This window comes from Protobothrops mucrosquamatus, unplaced genomic scaffold (assembly GCF_001527695.2).
Source record: "Protobothrops mucrosquamatus isolate PMUCROS unplaced genomic scaffold, P.Mucros_1.0 scaffold3791, whole genome shotgun sequence".
Taxonomy (NCBI): domain Eukaryota; kingdom Metazoa; phylum Chordata; class Lepidosauria; order Squamata; family Viperidae; genus Protobothrops; species Protobothrops mucrosquamatus.
The window spans coordinates 36,709-49,399 of record NW_015389744.1 but is presented as its reverse complement, the minus strand read 5'-3'; the positions used below and the strand labels follow the sequence as shown (position 1 = coordinate 49,399).

The window sequence follows — 12,691 nt, the reverse complement described above, 5'->3', positions numbered from 1 at the left end:
TGGCACCAGGCTGTGGACAACTTGTGGGATGTGAAGCTGGTCTTTCCAGATGTGACCACCTGCTCCATCCCACGTGGTTCTTTGCAGGTGCCCTGGGGGAACGCGAAGCAGAAGCAAGCTCTTTTCTTCATTACGGGCCAGGTGACCGAAGTCCGTAGAACCCCACCACTTTTGATCTATGGACCGTTTGGGACTGGGAAGACCTTCACGTTGGCCAAGACTACCCTGGAGATCATCAAGAAGCCCCAGACCCGTGTGCTTATCTGCACCCACACCAACAGGTAATCTTGGTTTGAAGTTTTATTAGCCTTTGGCTGCTGGAGAGAAGTAAATATTTTGGTATCTTCACAGGGTTGAGATTATTTTAGGGACACTGTTATATTTGATAGCTGAGTTTACGCAATGTGTGAACAAGACCCAGGGAAGTCCAGGAGGCTAAACTCAACAGTAGTGTTAGGTGAAAGAAATCAGGAACCAGGACAGAGTTCAAAAATACTACAAGGGAAACTTACAATGGGTCCTCAGATGTTGTGGCTGTCATAGTGCCCCTGCAGACATGCGATTTGCAATCCTGCTGGTTTTCCACAAGCAAAAACAATGGGAAAGCTGGCAGGAAGTCACAAGCTGCTCCCATAAGTTGCCCCTACCGCTTTTCCCCCTCCAAAAGCTTCTTGGTGTCAGGGGGATCTCATTCTTTGTAACACCCACTTGAAGTTCTTGTCGGCTGGCTGGCAGGCTGGCTTGTAAATAATCTTATGACCACAACTTGCGATTTCCTGCCGGCTTCCCCAATGACTTTACTTATGGGAAGCCGGCAGGAAGGCACAAGTCACGGACATGTGAGATCCTCACTTAATGACCTGTGCTGCTTGCATAACAGAGACTGCCAAAATTGCTGGCACCAAGCAGTGTGGTTATGTGATGTCTTGCTTTAAGACTGTATCACTTAGTGATGGAAATTCTGGTCCCAATTTACCATTGTACCCTAAAAACAATTTTGGGTTAAAAAAGGCCAATGGTAGAGGAAGTAATTTGTCGAAACAGCAATTCTTATTTCTTAATTTCAGTTTTAGCTTTCTTGAGGGGGTCGAAAAAGATAAGAAGGCAGCTAAGATTTAAACCCTCCCCCCCCTTTTCACAGGTGTGGCACATATAACTCAGGTAAACCAAGGGTGGGATTCAATTGCACAACTGGGGCTGCCGTTTTAACTCACTTTGAGTTAAAATCCCCGTTCTTCCTTAGAGGGATATAAAATTAACCAGGAACTCATGTGTCTAATGAAGAATTTCGGGGAGATATGCAGAAATGGGACGACCCCTGTTACGCTGCTTTTCTCTTCCAGTGCGGCTGACATCTACATTCGCGAATACTTCCATAACTATGCCATCTCGTCACACCCTGAGGCTATTCCGTTAAGGGTGAAATCCACGTACCGTTCGGTCAAAGCAACCGACCCCATTACCCTTCGCTACTGCTGTCTCTCTCCGAGCGGGGAAGAGTTTTGCCTCCCTACTAGAGAACAGATCGATCGGCACCGCATTGTCCTCACGACCTGCATGACCTCGAAAGATCTTGGGTTGTCGCCCGGCTATTTCACCCACATCTTGATTGATGAGGCTGCCCAGATGTTGGAGTGCGAAGCTCTAGTCCCTCTCTCTCTGGCTACCCTGAGAACCTTGATCGTCCTGGCGGGGGACCACATGCAGAAGACCCCCAGGTTCTACTCCTTGCACAAGGACGAGCAGTCCGCCGACTACACCCTGCTGAATCGCCTCTTCCAACATTACAAGAAGGAGCAGCATGAGGTGGCCACCAAAAGCAGGATCATCTTCAACGAGAACTATCGCTCCACCGCAGGAATCATTGAGTTTGTCTCCAAACACTTCTACGTGGGCAGAGAAGATACCATCGGCGCCAAAGGCAACATCCCTCCTCACCCGGAGTTCTATCCGCTCATGTTTTGTCACGTCTCCGGAACTGCGGAGAAGGACAGATCCATGAGCTGGTACAACATCTCTGAAGTTGAACAGATCGTCGAGAAGGTTGAAGAAATGAATCAGAAATGGCCGGCTGAATGGGGGCAGAAGGACCTCAAGTCCATCTGCGTGGTCTCTTCTGGCATACAGGTGAAGTGTCAAAGGCGTATGTTGTTCTTACATGGTCCATCACGGGTAATCTTCAACTTATGACCACAATTGAGCCCAACATTTCTGTGGCTAGCCTCTCTCTCTCTCTCTCTCTCTCCCTCCCTCCCTCCCTCCCTCCCTCCCTCCCTCCTGCTAATACCAATTTCGGGGAGATATACCGCACTTGGCCCAGAGGTCACATGGAATATTCAAATAGCCATGGATAATTCTGTCTGTCAGGAATTCCTTGAGTCCCCTTTTAAAAGGTTTAAAGATAGCCAGTTTGGCCTAAGGTGAAGGTGCTGGCCTAGAAATGAGAAGATGATGAGTTCTAGTCCCACCTTAGGCAGGAAAACTGGCTGGGTGGACTTTGGGCCAGTCATCAGGAGACTGGGAGTTCTAGTCCTGCCTTAAGCATGAAAATCAGCTGAATGACTTTTGGCCAATCACCAGGAGACTGGGAGTTCTGGTCCTGCCTTGGACATGAAAACCGGCTGGGTGTCTTTGGGCCAATCACCAGGAGACTGGGAATTCTAGTCCTGCCTTAGGCATGAAAGCCATTGGATGACTTTGGGCCAATCCTTCTCTCTCAGCCCAACCCACCTCACAAGGTTGTCGTAGGGAAAATACAGTCGGAAGAGGAAGGAGGATTACGTACACCTCCTTGAGTTACTTTTAAAGTAACAATGAAGGGATAAAAATATAATAAACAAGGAAATAGCATCCAAATGAGAGGCCATCACCAAGCCTTGCAGCCATGAGTTCTCCAGGCTAAGTTGATGCCCTTCCTTCAGACTGGCTCCCCATTGGGGAAGTCTGACGAATGTCAGCCCAGAATGCAATGCTTTGTTGAGCTAGGCCAGTGGTGGCGAACCTATGGCATGGGTGCCAGAGGCGACACTCGGAGCCCTCTCTGTGGGCACGCGCGCCATTGCCCCAGTCCTAGGCCTTCAGCTGGGTTTTATAAAACCTTTTCGCTTTAGGCCTCCGTTGCCATGTACAAAAAAAAAAAAAAGGTTCAATCAGTCAATTTCAACTTCTCACGGGAAAAAAAAGATCTTGCAAAGTTGGAATTGATTGATTGAACTTTTTAGTCCCACCCAGTCTGCCGTTATCACCTCAGCCATGCCCACCCAATTGGCCACACCCACCCAATGGGCCACACCCACCCAATGGGCCACACCCACCCGGCACTCGACGATGCATAAGTGGGTTTGGGGTTGCAGTTTGGGCACTCAGTCTCTAAAAGGTTCGCCATCACTGAGCTAGGCAGAGGTGGGGAATTACTGTATGTCTTGTGGACTTTAACTCCCAGAATTCCTGAGCCAGCAGGTCATAAAAAAGGGCCATATTTCCCCACCCCTGAGTTAGAGGCTCAGCCATCGAGTCATTCTGTCCCTAAGGCACATTTTTAATGCTTAAGGCTTTTAACAGTTTTACCCTTTAAAGCCAGCCCAGAGAGGACCCATTCCAGATGAAAACAGACCAAGTCTAAATCCACAAACATGCTGATAACTTTTGAATTTTTTTCTCCAGGTGAAATTGATCCGAGACAGGTTGAGAAAAAGAGGCTTTTCAGAGGTGACTGTGGAGAACGATGACAACCTACCAGGTGAGATTCCTGTTCCAATTTTACCTTGTCCTCTACAAGAAGGTGTTAGAATGACCTGAAAAGTGGGCCTCTTAAACTCTCAAAAGCGGAGTTTCTGAAACTTGGCAAAAATCACAGCCCTGCAGCCTAACCATTCTCCAACCGGATAGTCTCTGGATTGGTGGGACTAGGTCAGTGATGGCGAACCTTTTAGAGACCGAGTGCCCAAACTGCAACCCAAAACCCACTTATTTATCGCCGGGTGCCAGGTGGGCCTGGCCCACTGGATGGGCGTGGCTGTGGTGGTCATGGCAGATTGGGTGGGTGTGGCCAACGTGGGCGTGATCACCTCAATGTTGCTCATGGGGAGGGACGCCTGTGGGAGCCAGGCAGGGTTGGGGGAGATCCAGGGGGTTTCTGGCAGGTGGGGCGGTGGGCAGGAGGCTCGTCCTGTGGGGTGAGGCGAGGTGAGGTGAGGTGAGGCAGGGCGGGGGTGCCCTTGTCACAGGGCAAGGTGAGGCGGGCCAGGGCGGCTGCTGCCTGACACTATTGGCCCCTGCACACAGAGGCAAGCGAGCGCTTGGGTGCTGGGATGCATCTGGCCACGTGGGACCTCGGCGAGTTAGCGGGCGGCTGGTTGAAGAGGGACAGTTGTCATCTCCGGGGCATGGTGCGCGTGCCCACAGAGAGGGCTCTGAGTGCCGTCTCTGGCACGCGTGCCACAGGTTCGCCACCACTGGACTAGGTTATCTATCGTCCCCAGCCAACCTGGCTGTGTTGATTTCACATGACGAGAACCCCAGGCCGTGCATCAGGGGCTCCAAGCGGGGGAAGACTACAGTGAAATATTTTCAAATAAAAAGTAGTCCTCGACTTACGATTGGTCACTTGGCAACTGTTCAAAGTTACACTGGATCTACTAGGGCAGGGCTTTGCAACCTTTTCACCCATTGTACCACTTTTAGGATATGGCAACATCCGAGTACCACCAGTCGCCTAGCAAGGTGTCAAAAACTTGATGACCCCCCCCAAAAGGGAAAAAGTGATAAAGTACAGGTAGTCCTCGACTTACAGCAGTTCGCTTAGTGACTGTTCAAAGTTACAATGGCACTGAAAAAGTGCCCCCCAAGGCACAGCCGAGCAAGACACCTGCCTGCCCACCCGGCCGCTTTCTTCCTCCTGTCCGAGGTTTTCATTGTTGTGAGGCATTTCTGTTGAGGATTGGCAGCGGGGGTGGGGTGGTGTTTGGTTTTTATTTCCCCCCCCCCCCGTCTGCTGGGTGGTTGCAGCAGGTTTTGGTCACTTCACATGACCCTGGGACATTGTGACCGTCATAAATATGAATCAGTTGCCAAGCATCTGAATGTAAATCACAAGACCCTGGAGATGCTGCAACATTCCAGCTGATCGGCGCTTCTTCGGGGCTCAGCAGAAGCACCAGGATCAGCGCCGAGCTCCAGCTGGAGCCTGGCGCTGATCCTGGCGCTTCCGCTGAGCCCTGACAGCCCCGAAGAAGCGCCGATCAGCTGGAAAGCGGCACTGATCCCGGTGCTTCCGCTGAGCCCTGACAGCCCTGCAGCTCCAGCCGTCTCTCGCTCAGGCTTGTGCGGTGCTGCCACCGGTTCAGCTCATTCCCCTCCCCCGCTACCACTTTTCTAGGATGGTCGCGTCCCACCTGCCAGGTGCCAATGTACCATAGGTGGTACCCATACCACTGGTTGAAAAGCCCTGTACTAGGGCTACTTACAAACTGGATTCACAGTGGCGATGGGTACTTGCCTCTTTCCTTACGTCTCACTCACATCATTGTATTTTGGGTGCTCTGCAACTGGAGCTCATTTAGAATTGTTTGCAGAGTCCTTGGGAAAGAATGAATGGAATGGGATTCTTTATTGGCCAAGTGTAATTACGCAGGCGAGGAATTTGTCTCTGGTGCATAAGCTCTCAGTGTACATATAAACAACAAAGGGATAGATCATAAATCATAATTACAATCATAAACCATAAGATACAAACAACAAGTGATAAATGATAAGATATCAAGCGGAGAAGGTAGTAGGGAAGATGAGAAAAGATGAGAAGATGAGAAGGATAGTAGTAATACAGCCCTACTACATGGGTAAATATCTTTAGGTCTAAGACAGTGCTGTGGGAATTAGGTGTGATGGCATGGGAGAAAAACTATCTTTGTGTCTAGTTGTTTTGGCATGCAATGCCCTACAGCAGGGCTTTTCAACCAGTGGTACGGGTACCACCTATGGTACATTGGCACCTGGCAGGTGGGACGCGACCATCCTAGAAAAGTGTTAGTGGGGGAGGGGAATGAGCTGAACCGGTGGCAGCACCGCACAAGCCTGAGCGAGAGATGACTGGAGCTGCAGGGCTGTCAGGGCTCAGCGGAAGCCCCAGGATCAGTGCCGCTTTCTAGCTGATCGGTGCTTCTTCGGGACTATCAGGGCTCAGCGGAAGAGCCAGGATCAGTGCCAGGCTCCAGCTGGAGCTCGGCGCTGATCCTGGCGCTTCCGCTGAGCCCAGAAGAAGCGCCGATCAGCTGGAATGTTGCAGCATCTCCAGGATCTTGTGATTTACATTCAGATACTTGGCAACTGATTCATATTTATGACGGTCACAGTGTCCCAGGGTCAGGTGAAGTGACCAAAACCTGCTGCAACCACCCAGCAGACGGGGGGAATGAAAACCAAACACCCCCCACCCCACCCCCACTGCCAATCCTCAACAGAAATGCTCACAACAATGAAAACTTCGGACAGAAGGAAGAGTGCCGCCGGGCGGGCAGGCAGGTGTCTTGCTCGGCTGTGGCTTGGGGGGGCACTTTTTTCAGTGCCATTGTAACTTTGAACAGTCACTAAGCGAACTGTTGTAAGCCGAGGACTACCAGTACTTTATCACTTTTTTCTTTTCTTTTTTTTGGTCAAGTTTTTGACACCTTGCTAGGCGACTGGTGGTACTCGGATGTTGCCATATCCTAAAAGTGGTACAATGTGTGAAAAGATTGAAAAGCCCTACCCTACAGCACCATCCAGAGGGGAGGAGTTGAAGCAGTTTATGTCCTGGATGTGAGGGGTGTGTAGATATTATCTCAGCCCTCCTAACCTGCACAATATACAGGTCCTCAATGGAAGGCAGGCTGGTTGCAGTTGATTTTTCTGCAGTCCTAACTATCCATTGACGTCTGTACCTGTCCTGTTTGGTTGCTGTGCCAAATCGGACAGTTATAGAGAGTCGCAAACGGTGATCACATGACCTTGGGAGGCTGCAACAATTGGTGGCCAAGCAGCCGCATTTTAATCACATTATTGCGGTGAACACTGCGACAGCCTTAAATGTGATGACCAGTCATTAGCCACTTTTCCCAGTGCTGTTGTATCTTCCACTGGCCGCTAAAGGAATGATTGTAAGTCGAGGAATATCTGTCAAAGGAGGGTTCGATAATACTTCCAATTTGGGGCAGATGTATCCATAATTTGAAATCTCTCTTTGCATCTGTAACGTTTTATTTTCTTTGCCTTTATTTTGTTACAGGTTGTCCTTGACCTATGACCACAACTGAGCCTAAAATTTCCATTGCTAAGCAAGACAGTTGTTAAGTGAATGTTGTCCCATTTTGCGACCTTTCTTGTCACAGTGGTCAAGTGTATCACTGCAATTGTTAAGTTAGTAACACAGTTGTAAAGTGAATCTGGCTTCCCCATTGACTTGTCAGAAGGTGGCCAAAGAGGATCACCTGACCCTGGGACACTGCAACCGTCATAAGTACATGCCAGTTGCCAGGCCTCTGAATTTTGATCACGTGACCATGGGGATGCTGTAATGGTTGTTAAGTGTGAAAAAGGGTCATCGGTCATGTTTTCCAGTACCACTGTGACTTCAAATGGTCACTAAATGGACTGTTGTAAGTCGAGGATAGCCTGTATTTTGTGATACTGACAAACAGGTCCGCCTTCTGTTTTATGTTTTTTTTCTATAGGGCGAGAATTCCGTGTCATCATCATCAACACCATCCACACTTGCAACAGCCTCAACCATGTCAGTTCCTCCAACCTGGAGTATTTCAACAACGCGCGAGTGTTGAACACCATCATAACCAGGGCTCAGTCGCAGGTCATCACAGTCGGAGACGCTGTCGCGCTGTGTTCTCATGGCCAGTGCAGCAAGATCTGGAAAAGTTTCATCAAGAAGTGCATTGAGAAGAAGTCCATCACTCCGGAGAACCTAACCTTGGAGGAGATAAAGCAGGTGGTGTCCGATTGGGCCAGCTGGAACAGAGGAAGCTCTGAATCCGAGGAAGAAAGTAGCGATACGGACTCCTGGGTCTCCGACACAGAGAGTTTGAATCTTGATGATCCGATACTGCAGGAACTCTTGGATGAAAGCAAAGAGATGATGGTGACGGTCACTGAGGAAGGTCTGCTGAAGGTGAAGTCGAATGTCTCGGTCCCCGAAAGCAGAAGGCACGAGTATGTCAACTATCCCTCGCAAACGATGCAGCAGTATTTGCAAATGCAGCCCGACCGATACAAACGCTGCGGATTCGTCCAAGAACGGTTTGATCAAGCTTCCGCCTTCACTCTGGACGAGGTTCCTTCTGTGACCATCCAGATCAAGGGTCGACTCAACTGTGGCATGGCCTTTACTGGAGACCAGGTCTTGGTGGAGATCCTGACGCCCAACGTGACCTTCGAGGGCAACCCTCGTGGGAAAGTGGTGGGCATCTTAAAAGAAGTGGAACGGCGGGATCTCACCTTTGTCTGCAAAGTGGATGAGTTTGATCTCCGGGTCATGATCCCCCTTGAACAGTCTGTCACAAAAATCTTTGTCCCTCCATTGAATCCTGATGCTGATCGTGGTGCTATTCCCATCCGCAAAATTGACCAGGCGGGAAATATCAAGTTGAAGGGCTGGAAGAAAATAACCCCAGAAAACCGGAAGACATGCCTTTTCATGGTACAAATCGTGAAATGGAGAGAAGGCTATTACTACCCTATGGGAATTGTTACGGAGGTTCTTCCTTTGGCTTCCTCACTAGATGATGGGCTTCGTATTCTGGATTTGGAATATTGTTTGTCCAATGGATATCCTGCCTCGGTGACCAGCCAGGTGGCCAAATTAATCTCCCGTCACCCATCTCTGATGAGAGAGGAGAGGAAAGACTGTCGGGCTCACTCTACTTTCACAGTTGACCCCTTGGGGACTAAAGACCTGGACGATGCCATCAGTGTCCGAGATATGGGTGACAAATATGAGATTGGGATCCATATTGCTGACGTGGCCTCAATGGTCTCCAAAGATTGTCCTTTGGATATAGAAGCCAAGAAGCGAGGGTCAACTTATTATGCTCCCGAGAAGGAGCCCATATATATGTTGCCACCCCAGCTCAGTCAAAATCTCTTCAGCCTCCTTCCTCACAAGGAACGTTTGGTGATCTCCCTCTTTGTTGTACTGGATAAGACCACCGACCATATGGAAAGAATTTCCTTTGCCATGTCCATAATCTGCTCCGATCGACAGATGACTTATGAGGAAGCTGAAGGAATAATTAAGAACCACTACAAAATAGAGGCACCATCACCTCGTTTTGACACCTTAGAGGATTGCATTGCGATGGCGTATCATTTCTCCCGTGTCCACCGGAAGTCCAGGCTTCACGAAGACTGTCATTATGACCAGTTGGATGAAGAAATTCCTTTAGGTCAGCGATGTTCTCACCAGATGATTGAGGAGTTTATGATTCTCTTCAACAGTTCTGTGGGAGATCTGCTCACAAACCGGGATCCTACCAGAAATTTAACCCCTCTTCGTTGTCAGACGGAGCCCAATCATCAGCAAATCTCCCAAATGCAGGACAAATACAGAGAGATCATTCCTCTCTCCACCCACCTCTCCCATCATCTAGGAGTTCCAACTGGTGATGTCCCCGTGAGGACCAGCCATCCCTTCGTTCTTTTGACTTCCTCGTGGGAACATCTCAAGTCAGCGGCCAATGACCGTGACTTCGCCAAGATGCTTGACCTCATTACCACAGATGACATCCATCCCAAACTTGCTCCCATCAATTTGGAATTTCGGAAGCTCCTGAACCGTTCTTATTTTCTTCGTTCCAATTCCTGCCCTCAGTCCAAGATGGGCCACTACTCTTTGCACGTGGACTCGTACACCTGGGCTACCTCTCCGATTCGGCGCTACATGGATGTTGTTGTTCAGCGGCATATCATCTCTCTGATTTCGAAGAAACCCGTCCAGTACTCCCAACCAGAGATTGAATTCATTTGCCACGATTTCAACCGGAAGAACAGCAGGGCCAACACGTACAAGCGAAGAGTCCAATCTTTGGAACTGGCCACCCAGTTGAAATGCCAGGTTCAAAAGAAGTTTGCTTTCGTTGCCAGCATTGAAGGGAAGGCCAAGAACTTCAAACTCTTGTTTCCTCTCAACAAGGATACCTTTCCAGATAGTCCCTGCATCAATTATAGAGCCCTTCAGTTGGTGTCCCAACCAGATTTTATCGAGGAGCGGAACAGTATGAAGCTGACATGGAGGAGAAGAGTTTACTCCTTGGTAGTCAAAAAGGACAACGAAAAGAGGTCAGAGATCGGAGGGAACGTCTTTCACTTCCATGGAGATGTGTGGCATGAAATCCTTGCAGCTGTCAAAAATGAAGACTACGAGAAGTTAACCCACCTCCTGGAGAAGAATTACACCCTGGAGCCCAAATGTGTGGGGTTAATGGTGAGGAGTAAGTGCTTACACTACAAAGAACTGTCAGTGGAACTTAAAGTTGGAGATGTGCTGAATTTCCAACTGACCACCGATGTCCAACGAGGCTTCCTGGTGCCGTTTGTGCAGCTGTGGACAGTAGCTCCTGGCTTTGAGGTGTGCTTGGAACACACCGAGAGACCCATCGATTGCTTCTCCAAGTACACTTCCCAAGCCCCAAAGAACATTTACAAGGATGCCTCCGATTATCGCAAAGTGTGGCTGCCTCTTTGTGACATAGAAGCAACTTTGGGCTCGTTGGCTGAAAACAGCTCGATTGTCCTGCAAGACATCCCGATCCTTTGGAAGAAGCAGCGGACCAAAGAAGGTCAGCTCTGTGGAACCATCAAACTCGACAAGAAGTTCCTTAAAGAATGTGGCATCGAAGTGGATTTTGGCGCCTGCTACATGTGCATTCGCCTTTCGGGTCTACAAGAACATGGATTCCAGGACAAGAAAGTAGACCTCAGCCAGACCTTCCAGCAACTCAGTTTGTCTAAAGAGACAACCAAGACGGGGGATTTCACGATTGATCCCAATACGTACACTTGGGTGGCCCACGGACGCACAGATACCTTCGAGGAGAATGAGAAACCTGATGACCGTGGCGAAGTGATGGTGAATTTCTATATCCATTTTACATCCATGGAGAAGATCCCCTTTGAGGTCATGCAGAAGAGCTCAAGGTTCAGTGTGGAGCTGATTCCGAAGCAGCTGCCCGACGTGTAAGTCTGCCGATAGATGAGAGTATTTGTAGGTCAGGTTTGAACTATGGGGTCCTTGGTGCTCTTTGAGCTTGGTAGTTTTCTTACCCTACTACCGTGTTTCCCCAAAAGTAAGAACCTGTCTTACTTTCCTTTAAGCCAGACATGTCAAACACAAGGCCCGGGGGCCGGATGCAGCCCACGAAGTGGTTTCATGTGGCCTGCGAAGCCTCCTGGGAACAGTGAGGGAACGGCCCCCGCTGCCTTGGCCCTGGCCCAGGCTGGCCCGGAGCCAATGTACAATTTTGTGGTGGCCATCTATGCTGAAACGCATTCAGTCTTAGCTCTATAAGCCCCCCCCCGACATGGCCTGAGAGGAACAGTGAGGTTTCTCCAGTGGACCATGCCTTGGCACTTGCCCTGGTCCCACCCTCTTCTGCCAGAGACCCTCAGATCTGTCCCACTCCTGCCCAGGCCCCCACAGGCACCCTTGACGCGAACGGTGTAGAGCTGGCCACACCCACCCAGTAGGCCACACCCATTCCATCCACGCCCACCCAGTAGGCCGCACCCACTCGGCCCCCTGAGGGCAACCGCAATGCTGATGCGGCCCTCAATGAAATTGAGTTTGACACCCCTGCTTTAAGCTCTGAAGTAAACACTAGGTTTTACTTTCGGGGAGGGCTTACTATTTGCTGGTACCAGTAGGTCGCGAGCGCGTGGGGGTAGGGCGGGGCTTGTGCATGGGGTGGAGAAGCAATGCGGTGGTGAGAGCATGGTGGCGGACCAGGTATGGTACCGGTGCGGCCCTGGTTGGTGGCGGTGGAAAGGGTGCCAAGCCTGGCGCGGGACAAGTTGGCCCAAATCTGGAGGGCCACCACCAGTCTGTCAGGGCCCTTCACCAGCAGCCGCCAGTGGAACTGCACAGCCGCACTTCCACCTTTGGGCTGCTTGAGTTCCAGACTGCACTCCTACTCGTTGCTGCAGGTGCCGGGCTAAGGGCGGAACCTGGTGCTCTTTAGGCCCTGGCGGGCGCTGCAGCTCTCATACCAGCTGAGCACTTTTGGCCTGTACTAGCTGCTCCCGCTGGATCACCTCCACCCAGCTGGTGGCTGTCGCTGCTGCCATAAAATGAGGAGACCGAGGCGGGGGGGGGGATGGAGTTGCTTCCCTCTGCCTGCCAGACACCTGCTGAAGCCGCACAGGGTAAGGTTGCCATATGGGGGGAGTGGAGTTGCTTCCCTATACCTGCCGGACACCTGCCAAAGTTGTGCAGGGTAAGGTTGCCATCAGGGTTGTGGAGTCGGTAGATAAATGTTCCGACTCCGACTCCTCAGTTTTTTGTACTTCCGACTCCGACTCCTCTGTATTAATAAGCTAACAATCGGAGTTTACAAGTTTTTATAGCCTTAGCTGAATGACAGCAGTTTTTCCAATGGTTTACAGCTTCAGTCTTGAACTATTGACCCTCCATTCCCTTCACTTATACAAGTGT

The 12,691-nt window shown here is 50.2% G+C and overlaps 1 protein-coding gene across 1 annotated transcript in view; it reads left to right on the top strand.

The window, feature by feature from the left end:
* Window positions 1–12,691, top strand: part of HELZ2 (helicase with zinc finger 2) — a 44,215-nt gene that overhangs the window by 6,349 nt on the left and 25,175 nt on the right. The window contains exons 4-7 of the mRNA XM_029286471.1: window positions 88–281; window positions 1,344–2,127; window positions 3,664–3,739; window positions 7,707–11,217. Of these exons, the coding sequence (XP_029142304.1) occupies window positions 88–281; window positions 1,344–2,127; window positions 3,664–3,739; window positions 7,707–11,217 (4,565 nt within the window). The remainder of the gene's footprint in view (window positions 1–87; window positions 282–1,343; window positions 2,128–3,663; window positions 3,740–7,706; window positions 11,218–12,691) is intronic.